This window comes from Osmia lignaria, chromosome 14 (genome assembly GCF_051020975.1).
Source record: "Osmia lignaria lignaria isolate PbOS001 chromosome 14, iyOsmLign1, whole genome shotgun sequence".
Taxonomy (NCBI): Eukaryota; Metazoa; Arthropoda; class Insecta; order Hymenoptera; family Megachilidae; genus Osmia; species Osmia lignaria.
In genome coordinates, this window is record NC_135045.1 from 98803 (window position 1) to 117997 (window position 19195).

The 19195-nt window shown below is 38.1% G+C and overlaps 1 protein-coding gene and 1 long non-coding RNA gene across 5 annotated transcripts in view; one reads left to right on the forward strand and one right to left on the reverse strand.

Annotated features, from left to right (window-relative positions):
- Btk29A (tyrosine-protein kinase Btk29A) overlaps positions 1-19195 on the forward strand; it is a 53989-nt gene that overhangs the window by 8033 nt on the left and 26761 nt on the right. For 2 of the 4 annotated variants that reach the window (XM_034335307.2, XM_034335310.2), the window contains exons 4-5: positions 43-325; positions 2575-2874. In XM_034335307.2, the coding sequence (XP_034191198.2) occupies positions 43-325; positions 2575-2874 (583 nt within the window). Of the gene's footprint in view, positions 1-42; positions 326-2574; positions 2875-12836; positions 12964-19195 lie in introns of those variants that run through there. The other 2 variants (XM_034335316.2, XM_034335314.2) reach the window with 2 other exon arrangements.
- LOC143306077 (uncharacterized) lies at positions 2772-9706 on the reverse strand. Its single transcript, XR_013063466.1, has 3 exons — positions 9405-9706; positions 8069-8150; positions 2772-2906 (listed from the first exon to the last, which is right to left on the reverse strand). It is a non-coding gene; the product is annotated as an uncharacterized LOC143306077 (long non-coding RNA).

The following is a 19195-nucleotide window of genomic DNA, read 5'->3' on the forward strand; positions in this document are numbered from 1 at the left end:
CCTGCAGAACGATAATGAGAGGAACGTTGGTTGTGTTCTCAGCGACGCAAGGAACGAGGTAGAATCGCGGTCGAGAGCGTGCACGTGGTTGAAACGGCGAGCCTCGGGAGCAACGCCGTCGGCGGCGTCGGCGGCGTCGTCGGCAGCGACGTGGCAGGTAGCGAAGCAGGAACAGGTGGTGGAGGCGGAGGTGGTGGAGGTGGTGGAATACCACCTGGGCTACCCTTCCAGGTGGGCTATCGAGAAGCCGGCCAAGAGTACACGCTCTACCTCCTCGCCGCCCGCGAGCAGGACCGCGCTGAGTGGATTCGTGCCATCCGTGCTGGTAAGTTTTTTCTACTTTTCTACTTTTCTACTTTAATCAAGCCTTCTTCTACGACTTTTCACGTTTACGTTTCTCACTGTTTTAAATATGAACTTTTTCTTTATACTTACGATAAGTGTATTTTACGCTTTCAATTGAATTCGTATCGAATCCAATTGATCGATGTTAATCGTAGCAGCTTAAAATTATGTGAAAAAAGGTTAAAAGTGTCTCTTTTGTGATGAAACTTTTCCCCTCGAAAGAAACGTTGCACGCACACTGACGTAACAAATTACGTTACCTGAACGCGTTGAAGGAAAGATTGTGCGAAAGTTTGCATTAAAATTACTAGAAAGCTAGAAAGCAGCAGCAAGTTCCTTAGGAGCAGCGTTCAGCTTTTGTCCATGATACACGCCTGCTCGAAACTCTATTCATCAACTTTAGAGACGTGTTTAGGTTGCGATTTATCTATGGTAACTGGAATTTATCTACTCTACGAGGCAATAAATAGCCGGCATAATGGAGACGAAAACTATACGCTCTTGTATAACAGTGACAAATATAATATTTTATTCGGGATAAATAAGGAAAGCAAATGTGTCATTCGCTTGTCTTAATTTAATTATTAGGAACATTATCGTGAGGGATGATCAATGATCAAATTTCATGTAGGCATTGATATTGTATTTACTTGAAATTATTTAAAATAAAAATATTAATGAAATTTTCATCAACTTCAGCGTGGTATACAACGTATTTCTATTCCGTTTTTCTATTCACGTTTAATTATTTTCTATCCTCTTTGCTAGGAATTCTTCAACGTAACTTACACTCGACTGGTTTGCAGTAATTTTCCTTTCGAAAATCTCCACGTCAAGCTGACGTATGTAGAAACTTAGAGATTCTCGAGAATCATCGAAATTGATTCATACGCGAAAAGCATCGTCGGAAATCGTGAAAATCGTGAAAATCGTTCGATGCATCTCAATTTCAGTCTGTCAGTGATTGATTTGTCGTTGTCAGAGGGATGATGCTTGAACGCTTCAACTTTTAACGAGTTTTCTCAAGAATCTGATGGAACGAGAGGGAGGGAGGGTGGGTTCGTTATTATTCCTGGTCGTGCACCACGTGAAATCGAATCTTAAACTTTTTCGTCGTCCACACGAGTCAGTTTATATATATATATATATGTATGTATGTGTATACATATAGTAAATGCATCAAGTTTCAGCTGCAAGAATTTTCGTCTCTTTTCTCATGGATACATTGTCCTAAAGGGCTAACGTTCTTATTCAAATTTCATACGACGAGTTTTTCTTCGGATTCGTACGTATCACTTTCGGATAAATTTTCTTTTCTTACATTGGAATGATTTTCTTTTTTCTTTTCTTTTCTTTTCTTTTCGTTTATGAAATTGTTCTGATTTTTTCTTATTTTATTTTTCTTCTCAAGATTCGCGAAGATTCGAAGATTCGAAAATTCGAAACTGACTATTCAAAATCGGGTGCTTGTGAAAATGAAAAAAGCAAAATGCCTCAATATACATATACCTAATCTGTATGTATGCAATTAATTAATTATTATTATTATTATTAACGTTGATTTGTCGTGAATAAGTCTTGAAAAGTTGCACGCATACGTATTCGTTGGTTTATTGAAAAAGAGAGAGAGAAAGAAATTCCAGTAGTTTAAGGGCTTCTGCGATCGATATCGGCCCCCGGAGCAATTTGTCGCGGAGACAATATCGATGAGGAAGCATTATATACACGATAGCCTAGCGCGGTTCTCTGCAAAAGTGCAAAGTAGTCTAGTTCGGCTTATTCCTGTTCCTTTTATCCTGCCACCCTCTCTTCTAATTATCTTCTAACACGTTTTTTTGCTTTCCTCCACGCTTTCCTCTACGGTAAATCGTCCGATTAAACCATTCATTAGCAATCACGAATTTTACACGATTCTGCGTGATTTAAAGATCATTTTGGAATTTTTTTATTATGAAAATTCGTACATCGTGTTTTGAAAAACGATGCTCCTTTTTGCTCCTTTTTGCTCCTTTTGCTACAACGAAACATCGAAGATATTTCGGTAGAATGAATTTTCGGATTCTAAAGGCAGAGAGATTCTTTCTAGTCTGTCCAGTTTGTCCACAATTCTAATAGAATTATTGACAATAAAAGTATATCGTAGGTAATGTTTATCATCGATGGCTGATCCACGATGATGTATCATCGAGTGGAGGATAATTTACGAGGGGGTCACCGGTTTGTTCACAGTGTGCAGCGAGAATCCGGGCTTGAGCGGTCGTTACCACGCCGGCTTGTGGAGTGGAAAGCGTTGGTCCTGCTGCCGCTTGTCGACACGTTCCGCAGAGGGTTGCGATACTTGCAGCTCCTGGTCCTCTAAACCGTTCAACGCAACGAACCCCTCCTCGACCTCCACTTCGAGCTTCACCTCCGCCACCGGAAGTACCATCGCTACCTCCACTACTGCCTCTATAACCGATCGACCGCAGACGACCAACTCCGAGGCCAACAACAATCCCATCGTTCACTCGCAGGCTCGTTCCACAATCGGTATGTACTTTATTACTCAATTCTTTTCTTTTCTTTTCTAATTTCACTTTATGTTTCGATATTTTTCAATAATCCTCTAAACAACAATAAAATTAAGCGTTTAAATTTACAAACGAAATATCTTCAAATATTGCATAAATAATATCTGAATAGTATAAAATTTCAAGAAGGTCAATGAAGAAAGATAAGTATTTTCTCGATAAATTCTCTCCGTATTATTCCCCACTTGAGATTGAAAAATTCAATCTATCCTATATGTATGTACCACGTAACGCGAGCATTTACATTAAACGGACATTAATTGGAATTGTGAAGAGGATTTGTTCCCTTTTGATTTTCCACGAAACGTATCGCGCGGCGAATCGTTCGTTCGTGCACGAATAATTGCAGGTGAAAGACGTCTATCATTTTTTTTCTTTTTTTTTTTTTTTTTTTCTTCACAATCCCTTTGTTCGGAGTTACCTGTTTCCAAACAGACAGCTCTTCGTGCTCGTTTCTAGGGAAGTGTCAAGAATTATGTACGTATTCTCGTTCCATTGCTGTTATTTTTTGACAAACAGCGAAATTGAAAGTCGGAATTCTCGAAACGATACGTTTCAAGTGGTAGGTACAGTTTGTTTAACAAATTTTGAAACTTATTGGCACGGTGATCAGTTTTCTTTTAATTTTTATTGATTACGGAATGCTTGCACCATTAATTACCGATTTTCCTGAGTATGCACAAATTCGAATCGGTTTTCTGAATTCATCGGATAGGATATATTTGTGTGTACGGTGTTTTGTTTTAATTCAGTATCGTTATTTTGTCAAAATTCGCTGTAGATTGATGATGATGGATTCTTCTGAAATGAGATACGTAAAATCTCGAGTTGTATTTGTTGCAACATTTCGATCAACATTCCAAGTTAAAGTGAAAAGTACTCGGGCAAGATGGATTTACGAGCATCGTGCATTTGTCTTGGAATGATATTAGGTCTTGAACAAGGAAGTTTTCGAGGAAGTTTTTGATGGTTCAAGTGGAAAACGGTGGAACACGGTGGAACACGGTGGGAAATTGCAGTTAAACCGGTAGAAATGTTAATTTTTATACGTTTCGTGTAGATCTGCTACTTTTCTCCCACGGACAGATTAACGCGTTAAACAATTAGATCGTTTATAGAAATGAAAAATTAAAGAAGAATTAAAAAAAGATTATCATTAGAAATTTTGTAGAAGAAATATTCATCTAATACAAATGATGACGTACGTCGTACGAGATGCGGTAAGCCCGATGAAAAATTGCATTGGAAGCGACGAGACAGGAAAAACGAACTGGTGTAAGCTGATCTTGTCGCTCGTATCTTTTTGCTCGATATATTCGGTAGTAACTCTTTAACCAGCCGCATAAAAGTTCGATAAGATTTTATACAGGCTAATAAACCTTTTAAAACGGCCTCCTCGCCGTTCGCCATTCGCCATTCGCCATTCGCCATTCGCCATTATAGACTATAAAACGGTCTTCTTTATTTTTCCTGTTAAATGTAAGGACGTTGATTAGTTGCCTATCGTTTTTTGCACGATAAGAGATTCGATGGTGAAATTCCTTTGTTGAGTATTACGGCTAGTTTACAGAAGATCGAAATTCTCGTGAAATATCAATGCGAGAGATGAAATCGAACGGTTAACGGTTAGTAGAGAGGTTGCGAGAGGATTCAGAGGTGTTCGTCTAATTGGTTAAGACACTGATGGCTGACTAGAGACTTCAATTTCATTGAAACTCAAAGGCTGAATAGATTGCTGATTCAATTGAATCAGAGGTGCTGATATCGAAACTGTAACGAACGAATTATAGGCAAAGTAGTCAGAAATAGATCTATCTATTTTTATAGGGATCGAAATCGAATTTTACTTGGAATATGATTTGAAACTTTCATAATTTCTGAAAAGAAGTAGTTGAACAGAGACTACGAAAGCGCAGTTGCTTGTCTAGAAAATAAATAACATTTCATCTTCATAAAGTAGGGAAGAATGGAAATTGAAATTATTGTATCTGTAATCGATGAGAAAGCTTTCAGAAGGTCGAGTCGGTAGCTTACCTACCTAAGAACAGAAGAACAGAAGAACAGAAGAATAGAAGAAGAGAAGAAGAGAAGAAGAGAAGAAGAGAAGAAGAGAAGAAGAGAAGAAAAGAGAAAATATACCTATTATATTTTTATCGAGTTAATCGGTGAAAATATTGTAGAAATTCGAGGTTAATTTATCGAGAATGGGGTTTTTCTATCGGCTCTTTTCGAGTAAACGGAAAATGCGAAAGCCTCGATATCATCCTAATTGCTATCGAACGGCTGGTAATCCATTAGCGGCCAGATATGGCCTAGATCAGAGCTGTTTTCCTCCGTTCCACTTTCTGTTTCACCTCCTGTTACTCGCGGGTTTCTGGCACCCTGTTCATTAGAACTGTGCGATTAGAACAAGTGCATTTTATCTGAATTTACTCTACATTTGATAGAATTTTGACAGAAACGATTTGACGCTACCTATCTACCTATCTACATATCGTACTGGTATTTACGTGAACGGTGAAAATAGAAATGGCCGTATTATTCGACCGCGAATAACGTCGATGTAAATCTTGGAACTTGATTCCGATGAATTTATCAGATACCGGGATTGCTCGTTTTATTCGTGTTTTCGAGGAGGCTGTAAACGATTGTAACGATGCTGTAATTTAGATCAGCAACGAGCGTTTCGGCCTGCAATCGCTTCCGATTACTGGAATAATATTTCGAATAACGTGGTGGCTGGTTATCGAACGAGCTGCCATTGACCTGATTCTGGATATTCCAGTGGAAATGGTGCTTCTGTTTCTGCAATAAATTGAGAAGCAACTTTATCGTGAGAATCGCGATTCGGGAAGAAAAAGTTGGATAACTCGGCTTTAATAAAAAAAATTTTCAAAGGTTAATAAGCACGAGGGTACATAATATATACATATATGGAATTTATTCGCGTTGCGCGTCGTATGTATTGAGCTATAAATTATAACAGTATTATAACCGTCCTGATGCAGCGTTAGAAACCGAATATTGCATACATAAATGCATGTGCCTGTTCTGTCTCTCTGTCGCGAACGCGAAATCATTTCGATGAATGAATTGGGTGCAAAGCAAGGCGGTACGAAGGTAGAAGAAGAAAAGTACAATTTTAGCTTAAAGAGTGCTCGAAGCGTTGAAAGGAACAACTATCGAAGCGAATATTGCGATATGCTGGCCAGGAGGTTAATCTTCATCGACCCTCTTTTCTTTTCTTTTCTTTTCTTTAACTAGAAGTCCCTTCTGAAGATTGTGAACAGGAGAAAAGAAAATAAAGAAGAAATCGGAAGAGACGAGAGAGACGGTTGAAGAGTTTTAAACTGGCTTTTTAATCGAGTCGAGCAACTTGGACGAGTCTCGTTCGCGCCTCGAGATACTCCTACTAAAGCTTACGTTAATTATTCTAGCCTCCTTTATCGTTGCGTTCAGGCTTCGATGTTTTCTTTCCTCTGTCCTGGTTATGGAGGATCTTGTGTACAATTAACATAGTAGGTATGTTACTTCACTGAAACTAATTGTATAATAATTCGCTAATCGATGCTCTAATTTGCAATGTTAAAAATTTATCGATAATAATACTACATACACATACTCTTATCACGATTTATTTGCCAAGTTAAACCAAGTTAATTGGTTAATTACATTTTATTATTTTTGAATTGAATGATATATGAAAGATGTATCCAATATCGTTGAAAGTTGAATCGAATCGAATCGAATCGAATCGAATCGAGCGTATTCTTTCTTTGAATTTCGATCAGTTCAATATGTAGTAGCTAGATAGTATTTAGAGGTAGTATCAAAGTATCGTCACGATTTCATGCACAGTATCGGCACAGCAGGCAGGGTCAAGTCTTTTACTTTGCTACAACGAACCATTTGAAAGTTTTATCGACGACGTCGTAGATGGTGCTTTTTACCAAGGCAAGGTGTTTCCACTTAAATACGCGGCGTGTTTGCTTCTATCATTTTCAGAGCGCCGTCTCATTTCAAACGTCTTTGAGTACATAGTAGTTTTCCTTCTAGTCTGAAAACAGTGTTGAAGAGGTGCTACCGGGCCGGCCGGTACGGTACGCGGCGCCGTCACTAGCGTTCACCGAGAGAAGAAGGTAGGTCAGCTTAATAGGTTGTCGGGTACATATAGAGCAGAAACGTTTTCCCTCCTACTCGTCCTACCGCTTATTTACTTACCGGAACTGTTCTTCATTTTTCGCCATAGTCCACCATAGTTGACGAATTTATTTTTATTTTCTCGCATTTCCTGTGCACGATCTTACGCGATATTGTAATAAGAAAAGTAGGTATCGGTTAATTATGAAAATTAATTAACGCAAGATAAAGGTAATTGGATAAATGGTTGGACGTTACGCGGCAAAGAAAAAAGCGAGGATTGGTTGTGGGATAGAAAGGTTGCAGAAAAAAAGAAAAAAGGAAAAAAAAAAGGAAAAAGTTGTTGAGAAGGATGTCAAGGTACTCTGGCGAACACGGAAAACGCTGGCGAAATGTCAGGCGTCGAACTAGGTCACGGTGCACGCACAAAAGCGACGAAAAAACAGCCCCCGCCCGATAACGCATTTACAGCCTAAAACACTCTATGTACCTACATATTTCCCTCGAGACTAGCATCGAAGGAGAGAAATTGTGAAATTGTGAAATTGTGAAATTGTGAAATTGTGAGGCAAGTGAAAAGCGTCTTCAATATCTTCTCGAATACCTACTTTATGTCTTTGTAAATACCAATTCGAAGGCAGACGCCTTCCCTACAATTTTACCTCTTATTTACGTTTAATTTTCGCCTATCTAGAATCTTCCTTTTCTGCACACATGATACCTATAATAATATAATATAATATAATATAATATCGAGCACGAAATTGCCGAAAGAATCATTTGAAAAAGTTCATCCCGCTAGCTAATTTGTAGATGCAATCATTGTAACGTTAAAAAGTTATTGAAATATATGAGGAATATGGTTGTAGAATATTGAAGCGAGCTAGTTAAAATACAGGTATCGTGAACAAGGAATTTCTTCTTTTTCCGCCGATTTTCTCGGTATTTTTCAGCAGCCGGCATTCGAACAACAGCTTTCATTATTTTCTAATGGATATTCGTCGTGTACCCACCGTGTATAATGCTCGGCTTTGTTTTTGGCCCGGCAGCTTTAGAATAGCGGTGAAACTCTTTCTCCTTGGAATATCGTATTGTCTGTAATTTAAACAAGAAATTGCTACGTTTAACACATTTTTCAACATATGCTGGCTTTTTTTCCTTTTATGGTTTCTAACGAACTGTTCATTAACGACGCGACGTGGTACGCACGAAGAACACGAACAACAGAAAAAATGAAAAAATGAAAAAATGAAAAAATGAAAAAATGAAAAAATGAAAAAATGAAAAAATGAAAAAATGAAAAAATGAAAAAATGAAAAAAAGGAAAAAATGCAACTTTCGAGAGTTGGAATTTTATCAGGGATTTCGCAGGGACGTTTCTCGAAGGATCGAAAGGTTCGACACGAGTTGATTTTTGCCGCAAACCGGCCAAAACAGACTTTTCGTAGAGAGCATCGAATGTATATTTCAAAACGCCGTGTCGCGCGTCGGTGTGGCTACGTATCCTGAATGGATTCTTGCTTTGTTTTCTAGTTGGTGAAAGGGTCGGGCGGAAACAGATTTGGGAAAATTCTCGAGCTGTCTTCAATTTGTCGCGATCGCGTTAATTTCTATTCGAACGGGTCGCGTCGAGTGACAATTAAATGGAGCATCCTTCAACGATTCGTTCGTTTTTTGCACAGATCGGTCAAATCTCCTCTAATTGGCAGCTACGTGTGCACGTAAATTAAATAGAACAGTTTTCATTAACCTCTGGTTACATAATTCTCGAACAAGCTTTAGAAATTTCCTATCAAGTTAATACTAATTACCGTTCTATCTTTTCCTTCTCTTCGTTCGCGTTTCTGCTTTTCGTTTTCCATGAAAATAATCAAATACAAGCTGTGTTCGTTGAAAATTCCTCTCTATTATCCTCTTTATTATCTCGCTAACGGGCAACTACTCCAGATTTATGACCCCTTGAAGATATCGTTGAATCGTACACTAAATTAATACATAGGTACTTATCGTTCATGGCGAATTTCGACTAAACTTTTGCGCTTTAATTTTGTCTTTTATTCATTTATGTTGAATTATTTTTTCTCTTCACAGTGCACAGTGCACAGTGCACAGTGCACAGTGCACAGTGCAGACAGACAATTAATATAAATCGTATCTAGTTAGGCTAGGTTCGTAGTCAGCATATTCTTTATTTGCAAGAAATTGAATCTAGCTAGAAACGGGTCTAGAAACGGAACGATCGAGTTATCAAAGGGAAAGTAATGAAGACGGTTTAACGTGGCACAGAATTGTACCTTCTGTGTACGAGCTTTATAGATAGAAGGTTTATAATGTAGAGTCTATACATACGTAGGAAAGACTGGAGCGCAAGAGTTGGCACGCTGAGCAATTAGTTGGTTCATTGGGATACCGGTGATTTTCAGGCGGTCGTTTTCAGGATACGACGATCGCAGAGCTCGCGCGTACAAATGAATTGCTGTAATCCGAAATAATCGCGGCAATTTGACGAGGAAAAAAGATATCGGAGACACTGGCACTGCACTGATTTATTCCTTGCGTAATTTATTTTATCATCGGTCTCTCTCCTTTCTTGGATCTACGATCTACGAATAACACTTGAAATATAATCATCATTTCGAGAGACTGATAATAAATTGTGCGAAGAACGTTCAGAATTCGTTGGGAATGATTTTCCATTTCCAGCAAAACTCGAGCGGTACTTAAAATGCATTTACATTTACAGCATTATCGAAATATATTCATAACTGAATTGTTCGTTTTTCCTGCTGGTTTGTACCCGCATTTTATTGCTTTGATGTTTCTGATGCTCTATCAAATTCGATTAAGCCCTGGATGATGTCGAAAAATTGAAAAATTGAAAAATTGAAAAATTGAAAAATTGAAAAATTGAAAAATTGAAAAATTGAAAAATTGAAAAATAATTTTTCACATCGTTGAGTTCGAGATTATCCCCCGATACTGTTCCCATATTGACGTTACTTTATAATAAGTAACTTTAGAATAAGTAATCCTATATTCCGATCATTCATTTTTGCACAAAATTTCATCCTATTATTATAAGTTATATTTTTTACATTTACCTATTTAGAAAAATAATTTTTAACAGAATATTGCAAAATTCAAAGGTTTTCACTTTAGATTCTTTGCGAACTTTGCGAAAAAGAAAAAGAAAGAGAAGATATTCATATAATTTGAAGGACGAGAGAGGTAGGAATAAATAGCCAGTGAGCAGTTAGCTAGCAATTGCATCCTGCGGCCTCGAAATGGTAACGTTGTTGGACACACGTCCCCATTATACGTGCCTTTTTTATCCACGGCTCATCGAAAATGGTCAAGTTTGCGGTATCGTATCCAAAGTACTTCCGCTATAAAGCTGATGAATAAAAGCAATCGTCGTGGGACGATTTCGTAGAAATACGCGTTCCATTGGGCATACAAATCTCGGAGCATTATTCATGCTATATTAGCAATGAACTATTGAAAAATGATCTTCATATAGGAGGAATGTATTAAAATTTGACGAATGTCGAAAAAAGTGATTCGGATTAATTAATGCGATAATCGATGGTATTACGGTGTACGATGGTAGAATAACGATATCGGTCGCATTCGCTTCTGGCAACACTCGCCACATCGAAGTCATCAAAGATTTACCGCGAATCCGGCTTGGTATCGGCCGTTAACTCTACCGCTGTTATTTCTTAGCTCACCACTGCTCCACCGCACCGCAGGGCACCGCAGGGCACCGCAGGGCACCGCAGGGCACCGCAGGGCACCGCAGCTACATCAACCTGAATAAACTGCCCGTTGAAATAGCTGGTTCCTTGTTGTCGTCGTTGCATCCTATACGATCATAAATATGTACAAGCCGTTAATATTGTTGGACTGCAAGTTCGCCAGTATCTTTTATGCCACTATTTAATATCACTAGATAAATTTTATTTAACGTATTAAATGACAGCGGGTTAATTATGCAATCGGATAACAATGCTAAGTTAGGATCTATTAGTTTCTAACAGAATAATGTTAGAACGGTTAGATGGATTTGTATAGGATTATAGAAATCGGTCGAACCGGTAACCGGTACAGTTAGGTCAAGCAAAGGAGTACTTAGAAGGAAGGGGTCCGCAAAAAGAAGGTAGAAATCCGAGTTAACCGAGAATGGCACGAAGCGGTGGACGTGGACGGTGGACGGTGCACGGTATACGATTCAGTTAGCGAAGCTCCGCGTACCATGACACACCTGTCTATCGATGTATAACACTCGTGTTATAACTTGTGTTTACCTTAAATAATCAATGATTTGATCGATTGCGTTTTCGAGGCCCAGTTTAGTTTTCTTTTTTTTTCTGTTGTGTCGCGTCGCGCCGTATGAAAAAGTTGGACTGCAGTTTCATTCTTGTTTCAAGTTAGATCCAAGACTGTGAGCTTTTATGTTTTTTCTTAATCCTTTGAAGACAATAAACACGTAAATCAGAAAAGTTATTTCTGAAACGTTCTTTTTTTTCCATTGAACGATCACTTTTTAATAGTTCCAAGGGATAACACAAAAGGACATTGTTGTTCCCAGTGAAGTTTCTCATTTAGTTTTAGCTTACAACGGATAGGAAAGACGACAATAGATTCTATCTAAACGGTGTTCCTCGTTAGAACTTGTCTTACACGTAATATTAAGCGTCCATAGTTTCTAATTACAAAGTTTTCGATTAGGTGTATTGTTCGATCGATGTTGGTTTTATTGATGCTCCTTGCTAGAAACGGCGCGACGGCGCGTAGACCATCGATCTTATTTCATTATTTTCCATTATTCAGAAATTGTTGGTTATCAAAATTTCTGTACCTAATTTCATATTCGTACGCAATTGTTGAATAAGCGTCCAAGTACCTTGACTCTGTTAACCGGACGCGGGCGTAGCAGCATTATGCAAATGTTCGGCTAGAATTCGCAAAGGTAACGGGTCTGGTTAATATAATAGGTTGCTGGTAATGGCGTTTACTTGGCCAGTCGAGTAAGATTAAGTCGCTTTTCTTCGTCGGGAAGTTGGCATAGTCTCCCCTCTGTTGTAGTCTCTGTTTGATTATGGATCGGCTGATCGGCTGTTGCAGTCGAAAGCATTGATGGTTGCAAGGAGGGACTCGATCTCTGTTGCGGTCGAGCGAAACGCTAACTGCTGCCTCAACTATCTCCAATGAGGATAGAGTTTGGAATACCTCTCGAGTTAGCTAACCAACTCGATGTCGTAACTCGTTTAATAATGGATAATCACCTTTCAGATCACCTTCTTTTTTTAAATTGATAAGGCTGCTTTGATTAATCCTTTAAGCTTTTCTCAAGTTGATGAACAACAACTGGGCCTCTAAATCGTATAAAAATAAAAGCGTAAACGAAAATGTCAAGTGAAATGAAATACTCGTATATTTTCAAATCTGCTAGTTTCACGATAGAACAAGTTCGAAGCAGCACTCGGTTAAGAATGAAATCGCGTCTTTCCGCGAAGCAAACAACAGAAACAGAAAGAGAAATGGAGCAAGTTTGTAGGTACAAGTGCAAAGAAAATTTAGTGACGATGTAGTGTTATCGTAGAAGGTGATATTTCTGATGCGGTGAGTGAATGCCGTTTGAATTACGTCGTCTGGATACGTTGACGAGTCGGCGAAGAACCAAAGGAGCGAACTAGCCCTTTTCAGAGGAAATTGTGGGGGTGGTTCTGTAAATGCCATTTGGATTACACTGAAAAGCGTCCAACCAACCGATGGTTGATCTATCTTTTGGCATCCTCCTAGTTTGAACGCGCGACAGGGATGAAGCAGTGTCGCCCGGAGGATAGCGAGATGAAACTATTTGGCTGCCGATGGTCCTTTTGGAATTTCGCGACTAATCTCGCAGGTTCGTCATCCTTCGTTGCCAAGTAGTGATAGTGATTGCATTTTTCTATTTCTTTTTTCCAACCTCATGGTGTAGATTCTAGACTTACCATTCTGTTTTTCTCCTTTGTGTATCAAGTTAAATACGTATACGTTATCGATTTCTGCGAAACTTGCGAAACTTTCGAAACACGCAATATGCAGCATGTTTCGAGAAAAAATAATTCCCATAGTCGAGATAAAACGTGGAATGTAACGAAGCTGGAATGATGTCACGTAATGCTACGCGAAAGAAGAATAGCTCGCATGTGATGGCTGTATGTACATACTAGGTTTCGATAAAAGGTATATCAACGGTATAAGCTTTATTAATCATATTTTCATCAGGGTTCGCGTTAACCATGCAGAATTTCCTTTACACAGCTTGAACAATTTCATTTCTCTTTCTCTTTCTCTTTCTGTCGGCCATACGTATTATAGGAAAGTGGAACACATTGGCATAGATAATTTTATCCTTGCGTATTCTGCACCAGCTATTCTGCACTAGTGCAATTATAAACCGTCATTTCGGATCGTTGGTACGATCAATGTACTCTCGTTTCCTCTCGTTTCCTCTCCTTTCCTCTCCTTTCCTCTCGTTTCCTCTCGTTTCCTCTCGTTTCCTCTCGTCAAATTAAAGCTGGAAAAATCATCTGCTAGATTTTTTTTCTTTTCCTATACATATTATAGAAAATACGAAAGTCGTTCAATTTACATTTCGATAAGAAAGAAAAATAGGATCAGAAATATTATTAATTTGCAGTTTACTAAAATAATGCTACCATCAATTTATTTAGAATAAAATCCAATTGAATAGGATCGAGTAGTCAGGCAAACAATAGGGGTAGGTACTTGGTCATAGCCAAAGAATGAAAGTACATAAACAGAAGCGATAAAATTCCAAAGTTATTTCTCTCTCTACGAAGCTTTAAATTAAACAAGTTTTCATACATTTTTATACCAGACCTTCATAATTTTCCCTTTTTCTCTTATATATCACGAGTTTTACCACGTTCTGTGTATTTATCTTCATAGAAGCGAAAGAAATAAAAAGTTATGAATTCATCATTTTTAATAAAATATTAAATTTAACGAAACTTCAGCCAACAGTTAATGCTATACTTTTAATCAAACACTTTCACCGTGTAAAAACAATAGAACGAACGGAAAAAGAAAGAAACAAAGGAAATTAAATTTTTGAAAATGTTTTTTCGTTTTTTCGTTTTTTCGTTTATTCGTTTTTCCATCTTTCTTTCACTCTCTCTCTTTTTTTTTCTTTCTATTTATAATATGTTCGTAAGAATTAACGACGCGTAGTGTAACCGCACATGGCACTGATATACTGATAACGCAAACTTGCTAATTACCCTCACAGGTGTCATTAAATTAGATTTGTGGAACATATTAAAAAAAGAATTGCTGGTTAACTTTACTTTCCCCCTTCAAATATATCTATACATTCAAGGTTGGTTGATTAAAAAAACGTGCTAGTACGTTGTGCAAAATAAATTGTACCAAACAAAATTGTACCAACAATTTTCCCCGAATTTTCCCCCCCAATTTTCCAATGCTGTTTCACGAACCATCGAAAAGAGAGAGTTTTGTTAGTTTCGGTTCCTTTTTTTCCTTTTTTCCTTTTTTCCTTTTTTTCTTTCAACGTCCATTTCGATTTGATCTAGTTGGATCGCTCGGGGCGACTACCGTGACACGTTGTAGAGTCAATAGATGGGTTCGATTTTTGAAGAGTACACATAATATATGTAGATACGTAGGTGGCTGCCAATTTGCCGGGGATTTCACGATTCTGTCGTCCTCCCCTTTGGGAGCCGACTATATCAGAGAGTCGAGCGGAAAAATGGTAGCTGGTTGCGAGCGTGAATTCAGCCGAGTTTAGCTTTTCGAGAATAGCTCGAACTAGATTTTTCCATGTAACAGAGAAGTCGAGTTGTTTTTGATACTGTTAGATACTGCTAGATTCGACATCGTTGATCATAGTTACAACTTTTATCGATGAATCTTTATCCAAGAAGAAGTTTGCTGGCAAAAATTACTGCTAGTTGATGAACAAATTTCTCTCGTAAGTTCAATCGGAATTCGATGAATTTAGACTTATCGATAAATGATAATTTCGCTAATATTGTCATTATTGTGATAACACGTAAGTGAAATGAAATCATCGTCGGTACCTACATATATTTGCATTACCAAACGGGAGATTTTATTAAAAAAAGGTAGTTTCGCATTAATACCATTCGCTTCGGTGGTAAGATAAAATTTTGTTTGTTATGGATTAAAAAGAAACTTTGCTACTCGAAAAGTTTCATATGAAACCGCGATCTCGTTGTTCCATTTGCTTTCATCTTGAACTACTTCTTCCCCTGATATCTCGGTAAAAAGTTGTTTGCGCCAAAGTTGCTTGTTATTCCCTCCCCCTCGAATTGTCAACAATCCGCATCCTCGAGAAAACTCGCTGCATTTAAGACAGAACATTTCATATTCTCGAGGTAATTTCTTTTCTTAGTCGATAGACTGAATTCCATGTTACGTTGAATTCCGTGGAAAGCTTGATATCTCTAGAAACTAATGGAATCGTATAATAGGAATTTAATCGAATATCAGATTGGTAAATAACTTGTCGTTATTTGTTTAGAGAAGCACCGACAGATAAAGTTGATCGCTCGATTTTTGGAAGCTCGTAAATATCGGAACAGATTGGAATATCCATGGGGAAGTTAGTTGAACGATAGAAACTAACGGCTCCCATGAGAGCCGCCGCGCCGATCCGCAACCGCAACCGCGACCGCGACGACCGCAAATGGAAAAAGCCCGTAAAAAGTTGTGTAACCTAGTTTCCGCTATCGCTTGACAATTCGCAACTGTAAATCCATTTTTCTACCCTTCATTCTGGCCGTTTTCTTTAAACGGGAATACCTCTTGCTGAAATCCCTCCGTTCGAACCAGTTAAACAGAATTGATTTAAAGAATACATGGATGATACTTACAATTAGTTATTATTAGCCGGATTTCGACTCGGTACAGATTTATACGTCACAGTAACTATAATTATCTTTCGTACTTAATAGCTAAGTACCTACTGTAATAGCCTTTTGTAATAAAAGGGTTGAAATTCAATCGTTTCTCTATTGGACTGTAAAATTTCAAGAACATACGACTAGAATTGAAAGTAAAGTCGTCCGATTTCCGATTCAGCGACTGAATTTATTCACCATTTATTCACGGATAATAGAAGTAGTAGGTATAGTTGAGGAATGAATTGACAGGAAACTTGAAAATAATCGATAATTCGATGTTCTTTAAACGATAGGTAGGATCAGTTTATTTCCGGAATACGGTTCAATTTATTCTGGACGCATAAATTGATTGGGAAATAAATATCTAGCGGCGTTGTTAGCGAAAAAAGTTGTGAGAATTTAATGGTTTTTGATAAGGAACGATTGGTAGCCACGTGGCCTAAATCGATATCGCTAATTCAGCTACTTTTCCAAGTACATATTCGCGTTTCCAGGACTTATCATTTCGAATCATCTCCCGTGAAACTTAATAAATTGGTTCGAAGAAAACCGATTTAAGGGGGTAAGATGACGTTGAATTAAAGAAAAAATATATAAAGAAAATGTATAGGATAAGTCAGTAAAAAGGAAGAAACAATTAAAACAATTAGGTAATTCGCAAATTATAGCATAACGCTGCTGAAATCTAATAAGTATACAGTTTCGTTATGAATTTCAAAGCCTTCGAATTGATATTTGAAATGAATTCATTCTAATTCTCATATTATATTTGTATAGTTATTCCGAACTTGGAATAAATGATTGATCATTTGTAACTTGTCCATTAATGAATAAGTTTACTCATTTAACAGCTGATTAACACGATTGTTCGCACATTGAGTGAATGTTCGCACGAGCATCTTTTCAAATGGTGTTAAATAAAGCGATACCGTTTAACGTGGTGCCATGCCGTTGCTGCACCAGAGGGACAATTTTCGGTTAAACGATGGCCCAATGCGCGGTCATTGTAAATGCTCTCTGCAATTTCTCTGAATAACGTTTAACCCTTTCGTTATAGCAGATTACAACGTAAAACGTTCATTACGCACGATTAATTTCTGGCAACGTTCATCGAACATCGAACGATGGAAGATAGTGGAAAAGTATCGGATGAAAATTAACGAGACTTGTTTCAATTATTTATTCGTTATGTCAAGATAAAAATTGTTAGTTGCAGAAGTACAGTTCTTGCACAAGTTCAATTAGATATTGTTCTTTCACTATTTTCTGTCAGTTGATAAGTTGATTTAGCCAACGACAGGTTTCGAAGAAAACTGAAACCTTGATGACACATAAAGCCAAGATAATTTTTTAAATTATCGCAAAGAAAGCGAAGCAAGTAATTGTTAAAATCTTTTTTCTCGTATCTTGGTGTTTGCGCGCAAGACGTTTGAAAGAAAGGAGAAGAAGAAGAATACATTTTTTTTTCTCTCCTTCTGCTTTCGCGTAACAGGGTGTAATTGAAAAATCCCTCGGGGTGCTTTGACACGGTCTTTCTGCTCCTTTCATTCGCGCCGAATCCGAATGTCGTCGCCTGTTCGCCCCGAAGAAACGGGTCCCGAAGAAAAACGTATACATAATGCATAATATATGCACCACGCGACTCGAGATAACGTTACACGTTGCTTATGTATATCCGAGCAAAGAAAAGCAGTCTCGTAAACTCGTAGCCTAGCCGGCTTGCTGGCCTAATTAGGAGCCGTTCCGTTCGTTCTATGCCTCAAAGCGACGATAGAGCGTCGCACAAAGCCACCTAGGATGCCACTGACAAAATGTCCCTAGGAGAAATTCCTCATTACGGCGCGTAGCCATTTCTAACTCTATACTCTAATTAGACGTTAGGTACTCTACATACAAACAACATCGTCTCTTTTAATATTCTTTCTATCTTTTCTTTTCTTTTCTTTTCTTTTCTTTTCTTTTCTTTTCTTTTCTTTCGATTGTTGCTATTATTCAGCTACTTCCTCGATTGAGATAGACAGATATTTAGAATTATAGTTGTGATGGTGAGAGTTAACAAGGTCAACATCAGCAACATTAACGATCTAAACGATCTCATTGTCAATGTGAATTAGGTGAAATTATAGATGATAAGAGAAAGGCGGTCGATCGATTCGGTGAAACGTATCGACGATACATACTCGTACGCGATAAACAGATGGGCAATTTAGAGATCTGTTGGATTAGCTGAAACACTGACAGCGAGAAAATTTATGCGCTCCAACTTTCCTAATGCAACTATCGCGATTGGAATTGACAAGCTAAGAATCTAGCGCCGGGATAAGTTTAAAGACCTAATATCTTCTTCCACCTTTCTCATTTTCTTTCTTCTATTTGTGTTTTTCTTTAATATAATACAAGCAACACGATACTGTGCAAAGCAGGATGTCTGAAAGCGTCGAGGCGGTGCACACATGTATTTCGAGGCCTCCCCTTTCTACCACTTCTGACGCGACTTTGACTCTGTTGTCCTCTTTTCACCTGGAAAGCTCCGGGATTCGATTCACAGGACTTTAGTCAGGACATAAATATTTACGGCTGATGGCTACGCGTCGAGACTCTCTTCTTCTTTCAAGTGAAAGATTCTTTGTCAGAGATGTTTCGTTTATATCGGCTACGTAATCATTTCGTTGAACAGACCTCAATTAACTAATTCGTGTTTCAGTGCTCTTTGTAAAGTAGCGAAAGGGAATTCCTATAGTTATCTCATTGTCAGAATCAGTGAAAGTTGTTAGAAGCTAGAAGAGTAGCTATTTAACTAAAGAATGACGGCTTTCAGCTGGCCCGGTCAAAGTTTTCCGTGAAAAGCGACACGGCGCGGTGACATACATAGCTCGCGGCCTGTAACTAGTATGTAGCTAGTAAGTAGTAAGTAGCGAGCAGGATATCTTCATTCATTATTAACGCGGCATCCATTATTCCGCGTAAGATAGGAAAAGTTCGGAGAAACGAGATTCTCCTGTTTACCTCGCCACGTTAACTCTACCACGTCCGTTTCGAACTTCCTTTTATGCAGTTATGCAAACTATGCAAGATACGCGACCAGGTTATCTTTTAAGCAGGAACCTTAAATGTTTCTTCGTAACTATACCTACATAAGTAGGTACTTGTGTATCACATTAGTTTTTCCTACTTGGCTACATC